At 46.3% G+C, this 26,073-nt stretch overlaps 1 protein-coding gene across 1 annotated transcript in view; it reads right to left on the reverse strand.

The window, feature by feature from the left end:
• The window catches only part of LRP6 (LDL receptor related protein 6), an 880,431-nt gene that overhangs the window by 194,789 nt on the left and 659,569 nt on the right, over positions 1 to 26,073 (reverse strand). Inside the window, exons 15-17 of the mRNA XM_085652091.1 lie at positions 22,476 to 22,666; positions 2,545 to 2,754; positions 379 to 504 (exon numbers count right to left, since the gene is read on the reverse strand). Coding sequence (XP_085508217.1) covers positions 379 to 504; positions 2,545 to 2,754; positions 22,476 to 22,666 — 527 coding nt within the window. The remainder of the gene's footprint in view (positions 1 to 378; positions 505 to 2,544; positions 2,755 to 22,475; positions 22,667 to 26,073) is intronic.

Below are 26,073 nucleotides of genomic sequence, written 5' to 3' on the forward strand. Positions count from 1 at the left end.
CTTGAATCATCACGCTGTATTTTGTTGAAGATTTTTTCCCAATTTTCGTCGATTCGTCTCTCCAAATCTTGGAGCTCCTTCCGTATTAATCGAGACCCAACGGCGGAAAAAAAAAAAAAAAGAATCGGACGATGGCGACCAAAGGTGGAAGCTTCCAGAGGAAGCACAACGACGTCACAATCGGGCACCAAATGGTGGTACATCGCCGCCTACCAACAGGAAAAAGGGGGGAAATACAACAATTCCAGACCCAACCATTAGGTGGAATAATGCACAGCATGTGAATCCGGGAAAGATCCACGCTACAAAGAGCTCATTACATGCCATGACCTTCATACATTGCACAGTGTACGTAAGAAAAGATCTTCAAGTTCTTACCTCCACAAGACAGCTCGTCTTGTAGCAGAACCAAATGTACAGGACAGGAGCAGCGAGTGGTCCCATCTCCTTTTACAATACAGACATGGGAACATCCTCCATTATCCTGTGAACATGGATGTTCTTCTGCAGAAGGGTGAGAAGAAATTTGATCGTTACAGTGGATATTAAGCCCAACTTATATATAGTGTGTGATACAGAAGTGTTACAAACCAAGTAGCTTGCCAGAAAACAAATGAAGCTGCATTCTGTGTGGTTACTCTTAATTTGCACATGTAAATGATGTTTGTTCTAACAGTATAGTGCAGTTTTTCAATTAATAATTTGTCTTCTCTAAACATATTAGTAGCATACAAGTTTAATAACTGTGCTGATTACCTGATCCTGAATCCAAATATTTTACATACCCAAAACCCAAAAGGGAACTGCGTTCACTATGATCAACTCTTATGCCTAATTCTGGAGGCCAATGAAACACATTGGACACAGATGGGGTAAAGATCTGTGACTGATCCAAAGTGAAATGTTTGAAAAGGGGAACTACTGGTGGTGGGCTATAGGCTAGTGCCCAAAAGGTTGACACCCAAATATACCACTTTTTAGCGGTAATCTCATGAAATGACAGATGAAGTCCAGATTTATAGGTAGTACGGCTACCATAAAATCTTTAATATCTGCTGGACAAATTAGTTCCTACTAGGGACTGTTTAATGATTAATGACAATGGCCCAGTCACACTTGTAACTTGGACCATCTTCACAACTGTAAAAGTCTGAGATGGTTCAAACTATTCCAAAATCAAGGTGATCAGTCTCAGAGAACAGGATATTTCCATAAGAGCTAAAGTGGAAAATGAAAAGATATCCACGCCCCTCGTTGTCACACTCAGCTGGAATAGGCTTGACACTACTCACAAAGTAAGGGCTGGGTCGAAAAAGGGTCATTACAATCGCACCTGGAATGTCTCGTCCTGGGCCCTGCACTATTGCTGTGCTATATGCCTTTGACTCTGCAATAGCATCAACAGTCAGAAACTGGATTTAAGAAAAGGCAAGATGGACAACTTGGGTAGAGTGAACTTTAATGCTGTGTCAAGCATAACACTGATGCTAAAGGAAAGCCCAGATGTTGATGCTGGGCCGAGCAGGATATGGATGTTTACTTCTAACTCACTCAAATGTCTAAGGAGACTTTCCAAAGCACTGGCCCTTCGCGCACACAGAGGGTACCTTCATTGAGTGTCACATTCAAGTAACATCAAGGCCTCATCATTCACACTGACATGGGGGACCTTCATTTACAATTTTAAGACTGACGCTTGGGTCAAGCGATACACACCACCCACCCAAAGTAGGAGTGGGATTGGGTAGAGGATAGAGGCTTTAGTCTACGTGGGCAGTTGGTGGAGTAGTTCATTTTATTAATAAGACCCCCGCTTGACACACTTACTAGCCAAAACAGCATAGGACAGATTTCCCTCTGCACTGACAAATTATAGAAGTAGTGTTTAGCTAAGCAAGACCATTCAATATAAAGATAACAGTGCGCCGCTTCTGCATCGTTCAGGACCTTTTAACAAGCCTGCTGCTTCATAGCAATCAATTGGAAGCACAGCTTGGACTGTGCTAGTGGAAAAGGATGTGGCCTAACAGCTAGGGCGGTGGATCTCAAATTGGGGAAACCGGGGTAGAGTCTCGGCAATGACGCTCAACATCCTGTGATTCTGAGCAAATCACTTAATCTCCCCGTGCCTAACAAAAATGAATGTGTCCTTGATCAACACAACTGGTGCTTATGTAAAGCGCTCCGATACCTGAAACCTCCAAGTCAAGCTCATGCTATATAAAACTCTGGAGAAAAATAAAAAAAAAAGGGTTTTGTCACAACAACGTTTTTGAAGCAAATTTCATTTCACTACAAAGAAAGGACCTTGCTGTGTGATCGATTTCCAATGTGCTCTAAGTGCTATTCACAGGGCACAAGTATGGGCACTACAAAAACCCGATTGGCTAATGTGGAATTCATGTACTTCTGGTCATTATCTGCAATATCCACATCTGTACCACCATGAGTTCAAATACTAGCTTGTGCTAATTGTGGCGGTGTATGTTATTTGCCCCTTCTACAAAATCAGACCCATTAGCTGTTCCACTTCAAACTACTTACGGTATTCCTGAATATTCAGTTCTTTCACAGCATGGATGTCAGTCAGCAGAGGGATACGCGCCTGAATCTTAGTGCGGCCTTCCTGTCCAGTCTTGTCAATTCTCTCAATCATTTGCTGTTGCTTGTCAATCCAGTACAAATGGTTCCCAAACACAGTCAGCCCAACAGGCTGCAAAACATTTGAATCTTCAAGAACAATACGACTTGCACCTTTACAAAAAAAAAGATATCAAAAGATAAATTTTATTTTTTATTCATTATTTTGCACATTACCTACTTAACTCACATGCTAATTTAAACTGGTGCAGACGCATTGACAGACATCATGGTTAACTGGCAAGGCAAACAATGGTATATAATTAAAGACACTTCGCAAAGGCAGTTGGGGTGAAGATGCCCTCAGCAGGTGTGAGGCCATTAACCTATTTTGTAGGCACTGCGACAGCAGACTTAGTAAAACACATTTTTGGCAGAATTGGTATTTTATGGCATATTACAATTACTGAATGCCTGGAGTTGGTTAGCTCATGGTAGGACTGGCAATCATCCTCTTAAAAAATATTTTCTTGATCCAGTGCCAGCACTACCACACCTTAAGAACAATATTTTCCAAACCAACACAATATATGCAATGACCAATCTAACTTATAGGCTTTGAATTATAGTTGTTAATCTGCTAGGGAAAGTTCCAATATCCAGCTCAATCAGGTTGAGGTACAAACTGTCATGCTGCAAATCACTGATGAAAACCAATTTCTAATGCGGAGGAAAAACCTACCTCTTTTACTGAAACGTCCCAAAGCTTTCCACACAGTGAACTGTGAAATCATAATCAGCATCATAAGGGCCCTCCTATGCACCTGACATACATTTTCTGGCTGGTTTTCCTTGTTCCTGCAAGTCCATACAAGCACCCCACGGCTCCATACAGTTAACTGCTTTTCTAATTTATGTGAAGGTCACATGTTTGAATCCCACCAGAGCAGACTCGGCCTTCCATCCTTCAGAGTTATAAGATTGAGTTCTACAACCGTTTCTTTACTACGAGCTACTTATGTTTGATGAAAGTCATCCGGAGTAGTAATAGTGACCACATCAGACACGATTACATTAGTGGCCACCCCATGCAAAATTAGCAGCAGTGATCACCTCAGTGCATCAGGTAGGGCTGTCAGCAATAATGTAAAACAACTTTATCAATTTGGAATGCCTCTGTATGGGTTAATACACATTTCCTGGCACCAGGGTAATCGTATCAGTATTATGTCTTTCCAACGCCACATGATTTATCATTGAATATATCAGCATGAAATATATTTTAGAAATTCAACCATTTTTCTCCAAACATCAGTTTATGAGTTCAGGAAATGAACACATTTTTATTTCAAATACACACTTTTTAATTTTGGTATACATATATTAAATGAGGCCAGCAAAAGCTTCTAATTTAATATCCTGAGTTGCACACAACAGAGCTACTTAGAAGCAGCTGGAAAGATTCCAGTAGTTCATGAGCTACTTGTTGGAGAAGCGAACATCTGTTATTAACCACACTTAGAAAGAGCAGCAGAGCACTATGAAGAGCTAAATAATAAGCTATTAGGAAAAGGTGTACATATATGCAGATACCAGCATATGTGAGGCACTATCATTAACACCTGATAAGTCAAGGCATGGCCTCCAGGCCATTCCTTTCTGGACTCTGACTAAAGATTATCCCACAGCAATCTCAAATGAGAAGGAAACACTGTCAATGTAGGCTGGTAGGAAAGTGCCCATTTGTGACATGGTCATCCCCACTTTTTGCCTGGTAAATTATGTGATTTCTACTAAAAGTGCACCGGGTTCCTGCTAACTAGGTCCCCAGTGCCAGAGCATTTTCCCAAAACTGTACAATTGTTCCCCCAACTGGCAAAACCTTTAGCACCCTCTTTAAGTACTAGTAAATTGTACCCTGGCACCTAGGGCCTGAGGTGCTAAAGAGGGCCCTTAAGTGCTGCAGCACTAATTGTGCCACCCTAAGGGACCCCTCATCAAGCACATGCAGGACTGCCATTGCAACCTGTGTGTATTCGTGCAGGCAAAAGTAAAAACACATGTCACATTCCTGTGTGCAATGATCCCTACCACTGCATGTCATATTTTTAAGTCACCCCTACACAGCCCTAACAGCCCTAAGCAAGGGTGCTGAATAGTACATGTGAGGGCACACCATATATGCCCCTCTGCTGGTCAGTTCTATTACTGCCAGAGTAAGTAGGCAAGGAAGCCATTTACAATGTGCTGGACACTAGTAAAAACGAGTTTCCCAGCTACATGATGGTTTCACTGAAAATAGGGATGTTTGGTATTAAACATCTCGTATTGGTACCCACACAGAGACCAGTGTTGGATTTTCCAGTGTATGCACCCAGAGGGCACTTTAGAGGTGCCTTCTGAGAACCTACCAGCCTCTGGTGTACTTGCTGACTGGTTTCTGCCAGCCTGCCACCGAGATGCTGGTCTGACCTCGTACGGGGAGAGCCTTTGCTCTCAGGAGACCCGGAACAAAAGCCTAACCAGGAAGAAGGTGCAACGCCTCCTACCACAGGAGGGCCTGCTGATTAGTCTCCTTGGGCAGGCGAGCTTCACAGAAGCTTCCGCCTTTGTAATGTGAATGTGGCTCCCCTCAGAGGAGGCACCTGGACAGGTGGTAAAATTATCTCTTCAGGTAGGCGTGCCACGTCCAGGCTAGTACCACCACTAAGGTGGGCTACTGGGAGGTGGACACCATTTTTCATAAATAGCCATCTTTGTGATGGCATAATTAGGAATTCTGGGACAGGGTTATGCCCACTTCCCACAGGAAGTGGTCATATAGGGGGCGTAATGACCCCAGGGGTCAGTAGCCCATTGGCTACACCCTACATTTCCCTAAAGTCCCTAAATTCAGTATTTAGGGGAGTCCCTGGCAACAGAAAAGCAGATACTGATGACCTAAGAAGAGAGGACAATGAAGAGCTGCAAAAGCAGAGAAGCAGCAGCTGTCTGGTACTAACCCTGCCAGCTTGTCTGTATCCCTCGTTAAAAACTGCACCAAAGTCAACTAATCCTGCAGGTGTTGATTCCAGAAACTTAGAAGGACTGCCTGCCTTCAAAAAAGACTCAAGATCTCCCCTGACCAACAGACCTGTTATGAAGAAACTCCAAAAGATAAAGTCTGAGGACTACAGAACTGCCAAAAACAGACACCAGAAGCAACCTCTGCATGCAGCCCCCCTCATCCAGGACTGCTCCAGTAAGGAACAAGCAGAAGCCTAAGGACATCTCTGCACCAGTCACTCCTGGGCTTTGGAGAAGAGGACCAAAGGTGTGCCCTATCACCGAGCATCAAAATGCCTGAGCCTATTAGCTGGATTAGCCCTGCTGGCCAGAGCCTGCCGCCTTTTTTTTTTTTTTTTTTACATGACCAATCTCCATTGAAATACATTGGGCTCCCGACGCTGATTTGCACCCTGCACCAGTCTACCCTTGTGCCGCTGGTGGTGTACTACTAGCGCTGCTTCGGACCTTGCCCACCACTCACTCACCTTAGCTCGTGGAGATTGGTCTTGTAAGTCGCTGTACTATAAATGTTTGCAGAACTTGCTCTTCCTTCCACAGGATAACATTGCAGAATGATTTTTCTCTGATACCTAAACGTATATAAAGATACTTGGTATTTTTAGAAATTGGTGAGGAGCTCCTTCTTGAGTTGCGTGTGTCATTTACTAATCATTGTTCATGTTTTCAAATGTCTTGCACTCCTCTGTGTTTAGTCGAAGGCTGCTCGACCACACCACCCCCCTAATAGCGCTTTGGGATTGCATAGAAAGCCCCTGTCCACTAGTAAGTGAGCCTCTGGACTCTTTACACGGTATATCAGATTATTGGTAAATCACAAAGAGCCAGCTTCCTACAAGGCTTTGGCAAACGCTGTGGCAGTCAACCAATACAACTCCTTGCTACTTTCTATGCACTGCTTTAAGCACAATCAAAAATGATCACATGTATTAAAACATGTTCTAAGAAAGGGGTGGGTGGGAAAATACTTGTATTACTGTGCAACCAAGAAGAAAGGGCCAGAGAAGCTAATACATGTGATGTGATATGCAAGTAGTGGTAGGGCTCATGTACTTGGAAGTATGCCTACACAATAAGAGGGTTGCAAAACCCTCAAGCATTCTCTCAACAGGATTTTTTGTAGTAAATTGTTGGCACAGTTGAGACTAACAACACAAGACAATTGGATATATACTGTAGAAGAAATGTTGGTTTATAGAGTGCTACATCTAGGCTAGCAGCGACAAGATCACAACAAATACTACATTAACAACAACAAACTGAAGTAAGTATTCTGGTCCCTTCACCAATTAACGAACTGATAAGTGCTATTCAAGCGATTTCTTAGCGTTGTCTTAATGATGTGGAATACCACAACTAGCCTGCTGCTCCTCTCAAGATATGGCAAAGGCCGCCTTTATCATACATCATATCATATATACTCAAACAGAACCCTATCAACATTTGCTCCACCCCTCATCCTTCCGAACAAAAGCATTCAGAGTCCACACATTAGGAGTATGTCAGGCGTATACATTCCAAAGGCCAATTGCTAAGTCATGCAGATGCAGGAATTTGTTCGAATGCAAGGACACAACCTGAAACTCTCCATTGGCCACCATGTGAAGGACAAAACCCTAGGCCCTTCACGTGTGAATGTTTAAAAGCTCAGTAAAGTAGCATATCATTTACATTTCTGAATGACACCTGACTCAAGGATGCACACACCACTGGAACAAAGTAAAGCTAGTTAGCTCCTAGTCTACTAAAAATCACTTGCTCCAAAGCGATCATAAATACTTCAGACAAAAATAAACAGCAAATAAAGTAAACTGTTACTCTTAGTACTAAGCATAAAAAGGAAAGAAGCATATATGTGATAAAGTGCCTCTTTTGCATGGTTAGCCCTCCACTTTTGCCTGGTTTTGATGTGGTTTCACATATGGTGCACAGGGCCCCTGCCAAGCAGGTGCCCTGCGCCAGTGCTTCTTCCCTAAAACAAACTCCTAATTGGTACTTCTGCCCCCTGTAAGTCCCTAGTAACTGGTAACCTGGGTACCTACTGCTTGAGAGCTGAAGAGGGTACACTGTTACCCCCCTCCCTGGGACCATGTCACTGTCCTTGCAGTCTGCATGCCCCTGTGAGGGAGAAAACAACAAAGTCGACAAGACACACTGTCTGGGTGCCATGGCAGCATAGGTAAGTCACCTCTCTAGCAGGACTCACAGCCCTAAGGAAGGGTGCACTATACTATAGGTGAGTGTAGGAAGCTGGCTATGTATATACTATACCAAAATGAGGTATAGTGTGCACAGAGTCCAGTGGAACCCCAAAGGTAGGAAGAGGTAACATTAGATAGCACCTTACTCTCTATTTGTGGTAATGTGGGTGAGCAGTAAGTGTAGGAAGCTGGCACTGTATATACTATACCCAACTGAGGTATAGTGTGTACAGAGTCCAGAGGAACCCCAAAGGTAGGCAGAGGTAAAAGTAGATCGCACCTGTAGGAAGCTGGCTCTGTATATACTAAACCAAAGTAATGTATAGTGTGCACAGAGTCCAATGGAACCCCAAAGGTAGGCAGAGGTAAAAGTAGATATCACCTTACTCTCTACTTATGGTAGTGTGGTCGAGCAGTAAAGCTGTATCAGAGGGTAGTATTAAGCATTTGTTGTACACACTCAATCAGCAAATGATATCACACACTCAAAGACTGAACTTCAGACCAACTGGTTTTGTATAAAAATATTATTTTAGTTATTTTATTTTCTAGAACCAAGCAATCCTGACACAGGTGAGCAATAAATACTTTACAGTAGTAAAGCAGTTTGTCAACAGTTTGAATTGCAATTGTATATGCACTTTGGTTTGATTACAGTTGAGTTACTGGTAATGCAATGCCTTTGATGTACTGTAAATATACTTTGTATAGGCTTTTTAGTAGAATGTCAAGTAGATTACTTTACAGATTACTTTTCTAACAGTGCAGTACACCTGGATATTGCACTGGGACATTTCCCGTAAACAGGTAAGTAAAAGCGTTTTGGTTATTTAGCTTCAGTTTGTAAGAAACTGCCTCTATATATACTGCACCAAAGTGAGGTACAGTGTGTGAGTCCAAGAGTCTCCAGAGGTTTGGCAGAGGTTAAAGTTTGATAGAACCTTACTCTCCAAAGTGGTAGCTTGGTCGAGCAGTAAGGCAGTATCAGAGGACAGTATAAAGCAGTTGATGTACACACTCAGTCAGCAAATGGTCTCACACACTCAAGAACTGAACTCTAGGCCAATTGTTTTGTATACAAAAATATACTGTTTTATTTCTAGAAACAAGCAAGCCTGGTACAGGTAAGCATATAAATACTTTGCAGTAGTAATTTACTTGTTTGAACACAGTTCAGAATTGCAGTATAACTTGTACTGGTTTTGGTTACAGTTTTAAGAAAGCAGTTTTCAACACATTGCAGGTATAGTACATTCAATTGAATGGGCTTTTTAAGTAAAATGCAGTTAATTACTTTTCAGGTTGCTTTTGCTAACGCAGGACTGGATCCTAGATTCAGCCCTGGGACATTTCCTGAAAACAGATGAGTAAATGCGTTTTGGTTAATCGGGTAATTTTTAAGGAATATTTGCAGTTTTCAAAAGTCGACACTTAGAAACTTTTTCGGAGAAAAAGTGTCAATGTTATCCTATGAGGAAAAATTAGTAATCAGGTTCAAGGTAAGTAATCGGTCTTTTGAGTTAGGGTTCTGGGGTTAGGCTCAGGGGTCTCCCAGGGTCAGTGATGCACTGTTGTTGCACCCCCAGTAGCACTATGGCGGCCGGGTGCAGAGTCTTGAGACAATGTGATCCTATGGCGGATAGGGGGACTCTGGTTGGTGGCTGCTGGCAAGCACGCCACAGGGTTGTGGGAGCAAAGCTCCTAGGGTTAAGCTCAGGGCAAGATGGGGACCAAGTTAGCACCAAAGGGGCACCCTCAGCGGCGCTAGGGCAGCTGAGTGCAGGGTGCAGTTTTGAGGTCGGGTTGAGTTCAAAGGAGATTCTCCGGGACAAAGAAACACTGCAGGCTCGGGGACAAAGATCTTCCAGGAGTAACCACCACTTCGAGGGGTAAGTTGGGATGTAGAGGGATGTTTAGGCACCACTGGGTTGGGCACACAAGGCCGTGGGGCGACGTGTGCAGGGGTGCCTTTGGATGTTGGATTTTCGTACCCGCTCTGGTCGCGGTACGGGGGGGGGGGGGAGGTCGGGGGTTGTGGGAGGGTGTTGTGAGAAAGTGGCTCTGTATATACTGTTCCCAAATAGGTACAGTGTGCATAGAGTCCACAGTCCCCAGTGGTTTGGCAGAGGCTAAAGTTAGATATAACCTTAGTCTCTAAAGTGGGAGCTTGGTCGAGCAGTAAGGCAGTATCAGAGGACAGTGTGTAAAGCATTTGTGACACTCAGTCAGCAAATGGTCTCACACACTCAATAACTGAATTCTAGGCCAATGGTTTGTATATACAAATATATGGTTGTTTTATTTTAGAACCAACAATAGGTATCAAAATATACTTTCTCAGAATGAGATGCTTTAGTTAAATACTTTGCAATAGGCAATTGACTTTTGCATGTAATAGTTACAGTTTGTTGCAATAGGCAACACAATTTCAAACACAATAAAACATTGAGCTCAATGGGAATTTTAAGTTATATGCAATTGATTACTTTTCTAACTCCAGGACTGGATCCTAGATTCAGTCGTGGGACAGTTCTTGGAAACAAATGAGTAAATACGTTTTAGTTACTGTTGTGAATTTTAAGCAATATTTTGCTATTTTAAAAGTTGACACTTAAAAACGTTTTCTAATCAAATTACCAGTGTTATCCTATAGGAGGAAATTCACTTGGCAGGTAAGTGGGGTTATGGTTACTTTTTCTAGGTCAATGTTGGATCCTGGATCCAGCACTAGTGTTACCACCTGTAAGCAGATGAGAAACTGCATTTAAGTTATACAGGCGATTTTTAACTAATATGTATAAGTTTGCAAAATCGACACTTAGAAGAAATTTCACAGAAAAACAGTCAATGGTGTCCTATGGAAGAAAAGTTAGGAAAAGTTAGTGGTTAGTACGGTTGTGAGTTCTTTTCAGGGTCAGTACTGGGCACCAAGATCCTGCACTGGGATCTCTCCTAATAGCAGGTAAGTATTTACGTTTTCGTTACTCGGTTGATTTTAGGTGAATATTTTCAAGTTTAGAAACTCCACACTTGAAGAAATTTCAAGAGAAACCAGTCAATGTTACCCTATTGAAGAAAAGTGAGTTATCAGCTTTTGGGTAAGTACTCGACTGGCAGAGTTAAGCTTCTGGGCATAGACTCAGGGGTCTCCCAGGGTCAGGTAAGTACAGTTGTTACACCCTCAGCGGCACAGGGGCAGCCGGGTGCAGAGTGAGTTAGGCCCAATGTTATCCTATGGGAGGCAGGGGGCCCTTGGTTGGTGGCTGCTGACTGGCAGGCCACGCGGCTGTGGGAGCTGTGCTCCTGGTCACTTGCTCAGGGCAAATGGGGAAGTAGGTAGGAGTAGAAGTTGCACTGCCAGGGCCACTCGGGCGGCTGGGTGCAGGGTGCTTTTGAGCCTTCGGGCGCTCAATGGATTGCAATGGAAAAGCTCAAGGACGAACAAAGGCTGCAAGCTCGAGGACAAAGATTCTTCAGGTGTGACCACCACTTCGAGAGGTAAGTTGGGTAGTTGGAGGATAGGTAGGTACCCAGGAGTCGGGCACAGGGGGCCGCAGGGCGCCGGGTGCAGGGGTGCCTTTTGGTGTTGGGAAATTGTACCCTCTGTTGATCGCGGTTGGGGGGGGTCCCTGGTTCTCAGGCGCCGTCAGGAGCGTCGAGGTGGGTCCTTGGGTGCCGGATTCGGCGTCACAGTCGCCGGGGTAACGTCCTCGGGGTCTTTGTTCACTCCAGCACAGGACAGGCTTGGCGGGTGCAGAGTGTGCAGGGTTCACGGTTTCTGGATGATGCCAGGGGTTAGATACTTGCTTTGGGAGTCCCAGATGCTCAGAGTCACAAGGTAGAGAATAGGACCTTAGATACAACTGTTAACCAATGAGAACACAGAACTCACACCTAATGACTTGTTTAAATAACACGGAGAAAAAAGAAGTATAGAACGTACCGCAACAGACCGAGTAGGACGCAGAGACGCCGCCGGTATATACATCGATAAGAATATCTGAAGGTAAATGAATCTACAACTACTAGTCCAACTAAGACGACCCATAAGGTCCAGAAGAAGGAGGTTTTTCAACAATATAATCTATTAATTAGAATTTACTTAGAGGTCTATATCTAAAAACAATGTTAAAATTAATTTAGACTAAATGAGACAAAGGTTGTAGATATGTATAATAGTCAAGATACATTTAACACGAGGACTGAAATCTACTTCCATAGATTGCGAGGTTATTTAATTAACAAAAAACTGAAAAGTAAAACAGCAATCACCTGATTGTATATCGCATTTTAATTTCAGCTAAACCTATATGATGACAACTGCCTAAAAAAGACCGTCGCTCTCATCGTTATTCTCATATCATTGAAAGACGGAATATGTTATATTAGGTAAATTCAAGATAAAACCTTGAACAGAATATAAATTAAATCTGACTGGAGAATTAAGCATTACCATGTATATTTATTTTTTGTCTCTCCATTTTAGAATACTTCGAATCACACCCTTTATCATGATATAAAAAAGAAGGAATTTCTAAATCTAGAGAACAAACTATTGTAAGTAATAAATGGAATTGTCAACGTCTTCAAACAAGCGAAGGAGATACATTTTTGACTTAAATAAATATTATTGTCTTTTAGCACGAGTAATCACCCTCAAAAAAAGCGTGACAGTAAAGCAAAAGAAATAACGTTGTTTGACCATTGGAAACTTATAGAAGATATAAACAAAGTAAGCATATAGCATTATTGACACAATTCATAACAAGAAAATAAGAACTAGAAGTATTCTCTTGAGATATACTCCCAAGAGATACGACATATAAAAGTGCTATATAATGCAGACATTACTCTAAAACTTCCATTGTTGATAAAAGAGTAAATGTATTATTTGAAAATTATAACGTTAGAATCACAACAACCGGATAAATTGATTCACAGAGGTGATGGTGAAGGTCCAAAATAAGTCTATCTATAAAACATCAACGATTGGAGTGTAATTATCACATTATGTTGTAGGTTAACGTGTGGCCTCTCCTGATGAAGACGCAGGTTTACGTCGAAACGCGCGTCGAAAAAGAATCTACTCGTCAGCCACTAAAGAATATGTACTTATGTAACTGTAGTTATCATGCTTAGTGATAAAAGTGTAATGTTTTAAAATCTTTACAATTGTATTTTACCTTGTATTATGAAATGTTTTTTAATATGTCATTAAATGAATGTTTTTAAATTTAGTAAGTGTTAGTTGAATTTATATAATGTTGCACTCCAATTTCTTTGAGAATTAAAATGCACTAATTGGGCATATGTATATCACTTGACTGCAGACATCTGAACTATTTTGCCTAGGGATTTATACCTTACTTTATAGTACCCTGCCCTAGGAATTACACAACTATTGTACAGGGGGCCCTTTTTTATTCATTTGAACAGAGTCACAAGGTAGCCAGGTCCTCCAGGGTTTGTGAGGTTGCTGGCCACAGGAGGTGCCGGGATTTAGCAGGAGCAGGTTCGAGGGTCGACAGGCCGGTAGGGCTGTGGTCAAAGCAGTTAGTGTCTTCCTCCACGACGAGACAACACCCCTAGTAGGAGGGGGGCATAAGCCTCACTCTGGTTGACTGGGTCCACGATCTTCAAGATGGCGGGGAGAGAGTTGTGCTTCACCTCGCCTCCTCCACCTGAGGGGTGGGGTTGGCAAAGGTGGGCACATCTCTCCTCCTAGCCTGGTTTTCCCGTTGATTCTTCTGCCCCCAGTGGGGGTCAGAACCGGTGGCGGACAGTTGTTGAGAGCAGCAAATGGTTGAGGCAGCTCACAAAGGCAGCAAGCCTTTGAAGCTGGTGCCCAGGATGTGCTTTGTTTCAGAACCCAGGGGGCGGGAGGCTTTCGACCCAGGGGTCCAGAAAAGTGTCTGGGGTGGCAGTTGGCGAGCAGCCATGTCACTAGTCAGGTTGTTTCTCTAAGGGTGTGTGTGTGGGGTGTGTGTGTGGGGGGGGGTGTGGGTTTGGGTGTGTGGGGTGTGTGTGTGTGTGGGGGGGGGGCTGTGGGTGTGTGTGTGTGGGATGTGTGTGTGTGTGTGTGGAGGGGTGTGTGTGTGGGGGGGGTGGGTGTGTGTGTGTGTGGTGTGTGTGTGTGTGGTGTGTGTGTGTGTGTGGGTGTGTGTGTGTGGGGCTGTGTGTGTGGGGCTGTGTGTGTGTGGGGCTGTGTGTGTGTGGGGCTGTGTGTGTGTGGGGCTGTGTGTGTGTGGGGCTGTGTGTGTGTGGGGCTGTGTGTGTGGGGTGTGTGTGTGTGGGGTGTGTGTGTGTGGGGTGTGTGTGTGGGGTGTGTGTGTGTGGGGTGTGTGTGGGGGGGGTGTGTGTGGGGGGGGTGTGTGTGGGGGGGGTGTGTGTGGGGGGGGTGTGTGTGGGGGGTGTGTGGGGTGTGTGTGGGGGTGTGTGTGGGGGTGTGTGTGGGGGTGTGTGTGGGGGTGTGTGTGGGGGTGTGTGTGGGGGTGTGTGTGGGGGTGGGGTGTGTGTGGGGTGGGTGTGGGGTGGGGGTGGGTGTGGGTGTGGGGGTGGGTGTGGGGGTGGGTGTGGGGGTGGGTGTGGGGGTGGGTGTGGGGGTATGTGTGTGGGGGTGTGTGGGGGGGCAGGGGGTGTGGTGTTGGGGGGTGGTGGGTGTTGGGGGGTGGTGGGTGTTGGGGGGTGGTGGGTGTTGGGGGGTGGTGGGTGTTGGGGGGGTGGTGGGTGTTGGGGTGTGTGTGTGTGGGGTGTGAATGTGTGTGTGGGGTGTGAATGTGTGTGTGGGGGTGTGTGGGGGTGGGGGTGTGTGTGTGTGGGGGTGGGGGTGTGTGTGGGGGTGTGTGTGTGGGGGTGTGTGTGTGTGTGTGTGTGTGTGGGGGTGTGTGTTGAGGTGTGTGTTGAGGTGTGTGTGTGTGTGTGTGTGGGTGTGTGTGTGTGGGTGTGTGGATGGGGGTGTGTGTGGGATGGGTGAGTGTGGGATGGGGGTGTGTGGGATGGGGGTGTGTGGGATGGGGGTGTGTGGGATGGGGGTGTGTGGGATGGGGGTGTGTGTGGGATGGGGTGTGTGGGTGGGGGTGCGTGTGTGGGGGTGTGTGGGTGGGTGTGGGTGTGTGTGTGGGGGTGTGTGTGTGTGGGATGGGGGTGTGTGTGGGATGGGGGTGTGTGTGGGATGGGGGTGTGTGTGGGATGGGGGTGTGTGTGGGATGGGGGTGTGTGTGGGATGGGGGTGTGTGTGGGATGGGGGTGTGTGTGGGATGGGGGTGTGTGTGGGATGGGGTGTGTGTGGGATGGGGGTGTGTGTGGGATGGGGTGTGTGTGGGATGGGGTGTGTGGGTGGGGGTGCGTGTGTGGGGGTGTGTGGGTGGGTGTGGGTGTGGGGGTGGGGGTGTGTGGGTGTGTGGGTGTGTGTGTGTGTGTTTTCTCTAAGGGTGGCGCAATATGTGCTGCAGCCCTTTGAGGCCTCCCTGGTCACAGTGCCCTTGGTACCCATTGTACCTTTTACAAGGTACTTACATGCGTCCAGAGAGTTGTCAATTTGGGTGTGCAACAGTACAGATTTAGGGAAAGAACATAGGCACTGGGTACCTGGTTGGCAGGAACCTGGGCCACACAGTCAAAGAGCATCAACATCAGGCAAAAAGGTGGGGGGTGGGGGGGAGAACCATGCAAAAAGGGGTACTTTTACAGGCAGGTGTAGCCCCCTTTTGGGAACTTTCCTTGCCATTGCCTCTTGAGTTGTTTACCCTGTATGATTCTTAAAAATATCCCTTGGGAGAGGCATACTGTCCCTGGGTATGCTAATAAGAGGTGGAGGTTTTAAAGGGGGTGGGGTCTTTGAACCTCCACTGCATTTTGAAAAGAGACCAGACTCTCCTTGAAGATCTTAAGCGCTGTATCGTCAATGTCACCAAACAGGCAGGCGCCATCGAAGGACATGTCTATCAGAGAAGACTGAGCATCCCTGATAAGCCTGTTGATCTCAGCCAGGTGTGAGGGCAGAGTGTCACCATGGAGGCAACATGGTCTTGCCTAGCAAGTCAGTGGTGTCCAGTCCATACCAAATGGTGAACTTTGCTGTGCACCGGTTGTCCAACAGGGCCTCGTTCAATATGGCCCAGGCATCCTCCAGGACCAATGGCAGCCTTTGCACAACCGAGTCCCACAAAGTGTGTGTGTGTGTGTGCACCAGTCCATGAGGCATGTGGTACTCTGACCGCAAAGCTAGGCAAGTGGATGAAAAAAATCCTCTGCCTGAAAGTGAAAGGGTAGAGTGGTAGGGAACATGATACGGATGACTTTTGGCAACAGAGTCCTGTGCCTCCAGGCTCTCGGGGAGGGGTGCTGGGTGTGGAAGGCAGGCTCCCCAGGTGCAGGGCAGTGGGAAATCATCCAGTGTATGGGCACCCATGCAGGCTTTAGTCCAGTTCAAGAAGAAGGTCCTTGAGGGCTTTATTAAAGGGGAGTAAGGGTCTCTTCAGACCCTAGGCTTGGATTTAGCACCTCAGTCAGGAGGTTAGTCTTGCCATCGACAGGGAAGCTGCAGGTCGAAGACCTCCGTTGCCCTTCCTATCAACATGGTGAAGGATGTGCCTTCGAGACCAAGACCGTATCTGGAGACATGCCAAGTCAATTGGCATCTCCAGGCTCCATTGTCATCATGGTAGGGTTGGGCAAGCTCGTCAGCTGGGCTGGGAAATCCATAGCTCTCATCATCATCTGCAAAGTTGGAATGTCTAGTGCGTCTGTTAAAGGACAGAGGCAGCGTGTCGGAACCAATACAGCTGGCGCGGTCTGGTTGACGCCAACCAGTGCAGATGACATTGGTAGAGCTGGTTCTGATGTGGGATTCAACACTGGAGTCAGTACGGGAACGGATCCAAAGTCCCCAGCTGATGTCAGTGGTGGAACCGCAGGCGGTAACCCATTTGGGGCACCTCTCGGCTCCAAAGAGCACGAAGGCAAGCCAGAGGGAGTCTGTGGTCCAAAGATGAAGTGCATGGTTTTGCAAAAATCCCTGAGTTGGGCAAAGGCACCAGAGTTGTGGAAGGGTCGCTTTGACAAATCTCGGGGAGGCACAGAGCAGATTCAGCCACCAGCTCTCCATCAGTGGTGTGCCAGAGCGTGTCGTAAAAGCACAGGTTCGACTTGGAGAAGGCTAAGAACATTTCTACAACTTCTTTTTGTGCACCCCACTGGGATGAGTTAGATTTTGAAGACTACCTTCTGCGGAATGGGCTCCGCAAGACACTAGCCAGAATGCAATACCCTTATGTAGCCTTTCAAAAAGAATAAATCTTTATCATAAAACGTCAAGTGACTCCCATCAATTAAAGCGGATAACAGCTCCCAAGTACTTAACATTTGGCGATTAATTACAAACGCTTACATTTCTCTCAGAAAGCAAGCACTGTGGTGAGGAAGCCTATTTCTTCAACAGCTCTCAGTACTGCCCTCTGCTTTACAGCACGAAACCCTCTTGCCCTCCGATTTCACTTTCATACACTGCAGTGGTTCCTGAACATTTGACTACGACCAAACTTTTATAAGATAAACATTCACAACCCACACTGCTTTAATGAACATGAGGAAGTTGATTTTTGAACTTAACTAAAGAATCACTATCATTTTAAGACAGCACATTTTCCACTGAAATGGACACTAAATTTGCATAGACATACAGTCTATTAATGATAAAACTATACTTCACACAAGTAGTGTGTGGAAACCAAGTTTCAGTAAATAGTTATAATTTGTGCACCACCAAGTAAAGTGTCTTGATTTGTTTTGACATTATTAAAATCTTTATTTCCATCCCACTTCGAAATTACAAAAAAAATGTACCTCATTTTTGTTTTCGGAAATGCTGAATGTGTACAGGTTATTTACTGGTATTTACTTTTTGTTGTGTTACAAAAAGTGACATCCTACAGCCTTTTCTTTCACTCTCCTGTAGCCAAGCAAAACGGTCACATAATTCACTTTACTTTCTCTGATTGCAAATTCAGATGCGTTTGTAAACACTAATTCCCATGTTAAATAAAAATAAAAAAGCAGCAATTAGTCAGAAGACATACCCTGACATTTTACCTCTGTCTCAGAAGTCCAGCAAATGTGACATGATAAATATAGAATTTAAAGTCGTCTTTAGTTGTTGCTTGGGCTTTCGCGACACCAAAAACTATTCAGGGATTTTCCTTCTTTTAACAAAAAGCAGAGAACTGTTTTTATAAAATTACAAAAGCATGGGCACATCGGTCCGCATAGATACCATCCACTTAGACATGCAAGAACCTTACAAGTGAGTTGAGGAGTGGCAGGGAGGCCAGCAGGGTCACATTCAGAAGCAGAGCCCTTGAGCCTCAGAGTAATGGTCAAGGGGAAAGAAGCAAGATCTATGGACTGTGTCAAAGACACGGCCCATAGGGCAATTTTTTTGCTTACAAAATAACATTCGGTAGGGATGCCCGAGAAGGATGTATCCCACACAGAGTGGAAATAGCGGCCCAATAAGCAGGCGGTCTTCACTGACAGCCGCCCCAAGCTGGCCGAAGAGAACAACCGCTTTCCGAACTGTTCGAGCTTCTTAGAGTCCTTATCCGGCGGAGCCGTGGGAAAGGCACTCTGCGACATCGAGGCTTGTATGACCAGGCTCTCAGGCATAGGATGAGTGGTCAGAAACGCGGGGTCACCAGGCGCTGGGCGGTGAAGCCCGGCAACATTCTTATCCACAGGGGCCCCTGTGGCCGGTCTCGACCAAGTGCCCAACAAGGCATCAGTGAGGGTGTCCTGTAAGTGAAGCAGGGGCTCCGACGAAGTTGACGCCGTCTGGAGCACCTCAGTGAGGAGATTAGTCTTGAGGGCCACCGTAGGGAGGTCGAGATTGAGGACCTCAGCCGCCCGACGGAGCACCATCGTGTAGGAAGCGCCCTCCTTCATAGTAGGGGGAGGAGAGGCAAACCCCGGGTCAGAGGAGACATCGAGGTCACCGGCGCCCTCCAAGTTGTCCACCCAGTCCTGCTCGGAGTCACACTGACGGGTAGGCGGGTCCTTGGACCCCTCCCAGTCCTCCTCCACCTCAGTTGCAGGAGAAATCTGCCGCGGCGGCAGAGCTGGAGAAGAAACATACGGTGTCTGAAACGGCACCATGAATGGCGCCAGCCGGGGCCGGGCCGGCACCGTCTCCCAATGCGGATCCCAGGCAGGAACAAAATGGTGCTGGAACCGGGCCAAGGGCTGAACGAACGGCACCCAATGCGGCGCCGGAGGCAGATCTGAGGGCAGCGTTGGCGCCGGACCACGTGACGGCGGGGCCGGAGCCAACGGCGCAGGATCCTGTGGCGCCGAAGATGGATCCGCCGACGGCCCAACAGGATCTGGACACAGGACCGCGGGGCCCAAAGGCGCGCCGGCGGGAGTCAGACGCCTAAAAAGGCGGTCCATGGTGGCAAGAAACTCTTGCACCTGTTCGAGAGTCGCCGACAGACCCGGGTAAGGCGAATAGGCCGCGGGACTCCCAGGCTCCAGAGGAGCCGCAGGGGCAGAGCCCCTGTCCCCCTCGTGCGCATCCGAGGACCGACGGGGGGACGTCGGAGAGCGAACACGCTTCGACTTCTTTTTATGACGTCGCTTACCGTAGTCCGAGGGCGAAGACTTGGAGCCTGAGGAACGACGACTGCGGTCCCAGGATATGGAACGGCACGGGGACGAGTGCCGGGCCTCCAGCAGCTTACGGCGCCGCTTCCTCAAGGCCTTCGGGGCCATGGCCCGACAATCCCGGCAGGACCGGGAGTCGTGGCTGGTCTCCAGGCAGTAGAGGCAGACATGGTGGGGGTCCGCCACCGTCATATTGCGACGGCAGGCCCCACAAGTCTCTTTACCATCTCAGTCTAGCGCCAGGATACCCGTTGGGTGACAGTAGCGCTCTATAAGAACAAAATACAAATACAAGACTTAAACCCAGGCATCCCTACGTGCACCAGGAGAAAAAAGGGGAGACAAAAAGTCTCAAAAGAGTAGTCAAAAAGTGACCAAGGTACGTGCTCTAATAGGATCCGTGCTTGCTGGCGCGGAAAAAGAAAGAACTAACGCCAGCGCGCATGGGTGGCGCCTAAGTAGTCTCCGTGACGACATCTCGGCGCTTACGCCGCCAGCGACGGACGAGGAGCCACATAACGCCACCTACTGACATACAGGGGTACTGCTAGCAAAACTTTCTGGATCCAGTCTGACGCCTGGGGATATTCTAAGGTAAGGTATCCATCAGTAACGTGTCTCTTTCAGATATTTACTTCACTTACCTGTGCTAGGCTTGGCTCTAGAAATAAAAACAATATTTTTATACAAACAAAATTGGTCTGCGTCCAGTCTTTGAGTGTGTACAACAAATGCTTAACAGTACCCTCTTTTTTTTTTTTTTACTTTATTGGTATTTTATAGAAACATCATATATACAGTATTATTGTCAGAAATATTAACAATGACGTTGTAACGAGAGGGAGCGTTTGCATTTCACATATATACATTCTCACTACCTTTGTGGAATAATGACTTGCTTTCCTTACATTTCCAGCTATGGCCATTCCCTCTGGCTCCTTTTCTTGTAATTTATTACCTTAGCTTACCAATTATAACATAAATCAATGTTTCCCCCTAACCCGCCCCGCCTCACCCCCCCCCCCCCCCCCCCCCGACGCTTGGAATACCTTATAAAACTAGATAATGCACGGTCTGCTTTTTCGTGTAGGTTATAGTTATTCATACTATGTCAGGGGGTACACTCAACCCTACTCTCTGTTCTTCTGCTGGGGACTGCAGTTCACTTATCACCGACCACGCCAATAGAGCCTCCTCTAATTTATCGTCCTTAAGGACTTGTTTCATTCTTACTCTTTCAGCTGTTGCCCACTCACACATATCTTTAACACAATTATCCCACTTCGCAGAGGTCGACCCAGGCCACTCAATCGCAATGTGTCTTTTTACCATTATCAGTCCCAGCAATACAAACTTCCTGCTGAGCTTCTTATTTTTTGGTGATGGGAGAAGACCCAGTAGGATCGGCTTCACCTCCCTAGGTAGAGCCCATCCCGAGGCCTTTCTAAGGCGCTGCATTACCTTATCCCAAAATTCTGCCACTCTCGGACACGTCCACACCACCTGCAGAAAATCCACCTGTGTCTACTGAAATCTGGTACACCTACTGGATCGGTCTGTGTATATTTTACTCAGAACTTTCGGGGTGAGATAGGCTTGAGGCATGAAGGTGTATTGTATTAATTTAAAACGTGCATTTGAGCACCCCTGCTTCACCGTTTTGTGCATTCTCCTCCACTCTTTCTATGACAGTGGGGACTTCAATGTCTCCTCCCATCTGCGTTGTATGGGGAGTATGCAAAAATCTCCAGTGTGGCTAGAGAACTACGGCCCGCATTTCCGGAAGAACCACCGGTAACAAAAACTGCATACTGAAGATACTGCCCTCTACCTAGTTCAAAGACCGCCACTGCTTCCTCCCTCTTTAGAAACTGACTATTCTGATATATATCCCCCATTGTCAGGCATCCCCCTGTCTTCCACCTCTGAATTGACATGGATTTTGCAATCTTAGCAAACGGCGGAACCACCAATACGGGCGCTTCCTGTACATGTACCTTTCTAACTGTGGTCTCCCAGACCTCGACTACATGTCTAATAATGTATGGACCACCTAGGTTGTTTACAATATACCAGTGTTTCATCGGCATACATGGAGACCACATGTTCTGTGTCCCCCACTGTAATTCCCAAGTCTTTAAGCCGGGTCCAAAGGTTCCATTGCCATTGCGAATAGGAGGGGAGACAGGGGGCAGCTCTGCCTAGTCCCCCTCTTCAATGGAACGCCCTAGAGATTCTACCCCCGTCTTAATCCTGGCTCGGGGGGATGTATACAGCAATGTAACCCATTGAAGAAAGCTTGCACCCACCCCCATTTTTAGGTCGAGCCTAGCATTGCAGCGCATGCACTGCTCGCTCTGCGAGGCATGCTGTAGTAGGGTATGTTTTAGGAGTGGAAGCCCCGCCCATACTTTGACTGGTGTCATTGTCCTTGGTAAATGCTGGCTTCCAATTGATATTGAGGCTTCTTAGTCCGTCCTTGTTACCGCCCAGTCTCCTCTTGTGACCGCCCATCAGGACTGGATCTTTTACTTGCGGCGTTACACAGTCTCCTTCATTAGTCAGTAAGCACTCTTTTTTGTTCATTTGGCTGTGGCAATGGCGGCCGCGAAGCAAATATCAACAAGCGTCTGCCTGTGCGCAATGGCGATAGCTTGTTTATTTTTGCATTGCGTTTTCACTTTAACAATAGCTGCTGGGCAACCCCACGAGTGCTGTGTTGGGCGGCAGCTATTGATGCTCGTTTCTGTTGTCCGAAGTTTTACCTCGGCAAATAGGGAAATCCTATGTGGAAATTATAATTCGTACATTCAGAAATAAATGTAATACTAGGAAGTGGTACATTGCAGCTCCCCCATTTAAGATTTATTTTGCAATACCCTCAAACAGCTGTAAGGAGTCAAAGGCAAGTAAAGCTGTGCTTTAAGAGAGCAAATGGGCTTTTTACAGTCATGCGATGTAGACAAGATATACCTGAGAGATCACTGCTTTCAATGCGCCTCAGATCAGCATCTGCCCAGTAGAGCTTGCCCAGTTTGTTGTCTAGGGCAAGAGCGATGGGTTTACTCAAGCCTGTGAGTACAAGCACCTCACGCTCTGTACCATCCAGTGCAGCCCGCTCGATCTTTGCTGACCTTTCTTGCAGGTTAGTGAAGTACATGTACCTAAGAAGGTGAACAAAACATAGCATGTATAAGTAGATAACAGTAACTGCAAATTGCTTCAATAAAATATACTGTTCATTATCGTCTACACATTTTAAGTAAACAAAACTGCTTACTTTCAGTTATGTGACTGTCTTCCTCTCTTATAGAAGACAGACCTGAAAGTCGACTGACATGAATTGATTCCAAGTTTGGGTATTTTATATGCTAAAAGTCCATGGCCTTCATTTGAGGCCTGTGATGTGTAGCAATTATTTAGTCCTACTGTCAAAGTCATTGTGTTGGCTAAGCAACTGCGCATACAGGAATGGCAAAAAGTCAGATTAAATTGTAGAAATCTCCAATCTTAGAAAACTCAAAGGGAATAAAGATTGAAGAAGAAGATACAGACATCTTGCTCCAAAGGTCAAATAGGTCATCATTGGAAACATACAGTCAAACAATGTTTCCTTTCTGATTACTCTTCTGCTAACGTTCCAAAAGAACTACACTCTGAGTCTTCGAACACTTAGCAATGGCTGATGCTCCAAAACGCAGAAATATGCAGCATCACCATTCCCAGGAAATCCGAGTTCCTAGATTATGACAGTTCAGTAAAAGTGGTAGAAAAAAAATCAGCCTAACGTTTACTGAGGCTCATACTCGTCAAGGAGCGATTAGGATGAAGTTGAGTGCTGCTCCCTTCTTGTGGAATGACCTTGTGGATTTTCTTTCCTGGGTAACTCCTGATGTCATATGGCATCTTTGTATTTTCTGGACCATCCATCTTGCTGTAGTTGCCTTGCTTACTGCTGAGCCATCTTAGGCCTGTGCACAACAAGCAAAACTGTAATCTGTTTCTTTCTAGATGTGTTTGTTTCCTAAATTTAGCACGTAACAGCTCTGACGTCTAGTGTGTGAAGACCTTGTTCTACTCAAGATTTGGATGCTGGAAAAAAGCTGGTAGATGTATGGTTTGCTTAATGTGGAAGGGGGAGACCACCTATTGAATGAAGTATGGGTTTATTCCAATTACAACTAACTTTCTGGATTTAAAAGTAAGACTTTTGTACTGTGACTCCTTGCAGTTCAATCATTTGTCATAGGAACATGAACCACCAAAAAGTCCATCTTTAAGGTTAAGAATTTCAATCCTGCACTCTTCATCAACTCAAAGGGTGGTTCCACGAGTTGGCTAGGCATAATAGTAATAACTGTAGGAAGCTGGCTCTTTATATGACATCTCAAAATGAGACATCGTGCAAAGAGTTCGGGGATTCCCTTAGAAGTGAACAAGGACTTGCAATGGCAATCCCAAGGTACTCTTCTAGGGAGTAGCGTGGTCGAGCAGCCTTAGGCTTATCAATGAAGTACAAGACATCTACAAATACACACAATAGTAAATAAGTGACACACGACTCGATAGGAAGATAAACCGCAATTTATAAAAACATGCCTCTTTATATATGTTTAGGCCCCAGAAGAAAATCGCTAAGGTAAGTTTTTAAATAGAAATTATTTTCAGTTCAAAAAGTCGACAGTGCAATTTTTATAAGCTGCAATGAAGGAAAAGTCAATACAGCATTCAGGTACAGTTCATCGGCATACGGGACCAATCTCCAGGAGTTAAGGTGAGTGCTGGGCAAGGTCCAAGACAGCAGCAGCCGAACACCACGAGCAACACTAGGGTCAGGGCACCAGGTGCAGAGGGGCAAAACAGAGTTGGGTGCCAAATGTTACTCTATGGGGATCGATCTTCGTGTAAAGAGGCTGCTGGCTCGGACTGGGAGGCCAGTCGGGCTGCACAGGGGGGCGCAGGCCACACGATGCTGGGGGAAGTACGGACAACTTTGGTCCTCTTCTCCATGGCCCAGGGGCGACGGGTGCAGAGGTGTCTTTAAGCTTTCGGTTCTCCTTACTGGGAGCTTTCGCAATAGAGGGGGCCTGCGTGCAGAGTCTGCAGGCGTCGGAGAGTTCGCTTTGGGGATTCAGCAGGTGCAGGACAAGTCGACCTTTGGTGCAATTGTCGAAGTCGGCAGGTAGGCCGGCAGGGTTGGCACCAGGTCAGTTACTGGGACTTCAGTTCTTGCAGGGTGCAACTTCACGTCCTTCAGGTTGGTAGGATCTGATTTACCGTAGCAAGGGGCTCCACTAAACACTGAATTTCGGGGCGCTACAGAAGCTTAGGGGGAGAAGCCAATGGGCTACTTACCCTTGAGGTCACAATTCCCCCTATATGACCACTTCCTGTGGGAAGTGGGCATAACCCTGTCCCAGAGTTCCTAGGTGTGCAAACACAAAGATGTCCACTTCTGAAAAATCGTACCCACATCAGCCTGAGGGGTTGCTACGCCTACCTGATTAGTTAATTTCACGGCTGTCCAGGTGCCAAAGGGCTCTGGACAGAGGGGTGGGGTGGTTCGGCCTCCTCTCCTCTGAGGGGAGCCAGATATGCATTTCAAAGGCAGGAGCTTCTATGAAGCTCACCGGCCTAGGAGTACTAATCAGAAGGTCATCATGCGGGAGGGGGAGGAACACTCTTCTGTGCAGAGACCAGTCAGCCAGTGGCTGGTAGGATTTTGTAGGGGGCACCTCTAAGGTGCTCTCTGTGTGCATGCATTTACAAATCCATTACTGGAATCAGGGTGGGTTTGTAAATACAAGATGCTTGATACCAAACATCACTAGTTTCAGTCAAGCTACTTTGTAGCTGGGGAACTCGTTATCACCAGTGTCCCGCAAATGTTCTAAAAAGGCTTCCCTGTTCACTTGCACTGGCAGTTATGGAACTGACCAGCACAGGGGCATATCTGCTCATACAAGTATGCCCTCACAGGTAAAACCAAACACTCTGCCTTAGGGCGCTAAGGCATGCTATAGGGGTGATTTACAAGTACTACATTCAGTGTTAGAGGACCTGGCACACAGGGATGTGTGTCATGTCTTCATTTTTTGTATGCACCAAAACACGCAGCCTGCGATAGAAGCCCTGCCTGAGTTTGGTGAGAGGTTCCTGAGGGTGGCACAATTCGTGCTGCAGCCCCTGGGGGACACTTTAGTACCTCAGGCCCTGGGTAACCTGGGTACCATTTACTAGGGACTCACAGAGGGTGATAAAGGCTTTTCCAACTGGAGGAACAATTGTACACTTTTAGAAACCAGTGTACTTCCAGTTGAAATCACATCATGTACCAGGCAAAAGGTGGGAGTGACCATGTCAAAAAGGAGTACTTTCCTACATTCCAACATTGATGTTCGTGCTCATCTTGGTGGCGCTGACCTCTTTGCACATTCCAGACATCTTTTAATGACTGACGTTTAGACAAAATTCCTGCCTACTACACCTATCAAGTTACCTACAATGTCTCCTAAATTTACTTTTAGTGGTAAAGTGTATGTAGGAAGCTGGCTCTGTATATACTCTACCA

Source organism: Triturus cristatus, chromosome 4_1 (genome assembly GCF_964204655.1).
Source record: "Triturus cristatus chromosome 4_1, aTriCri1.1, whole genome shotgun sequence".
Lineage (NCBI taxonomy): Eukaryota > Metazoa > Chordata > Amphibia > Caudata > Salamandridae > Triturus > Triturus cristatus.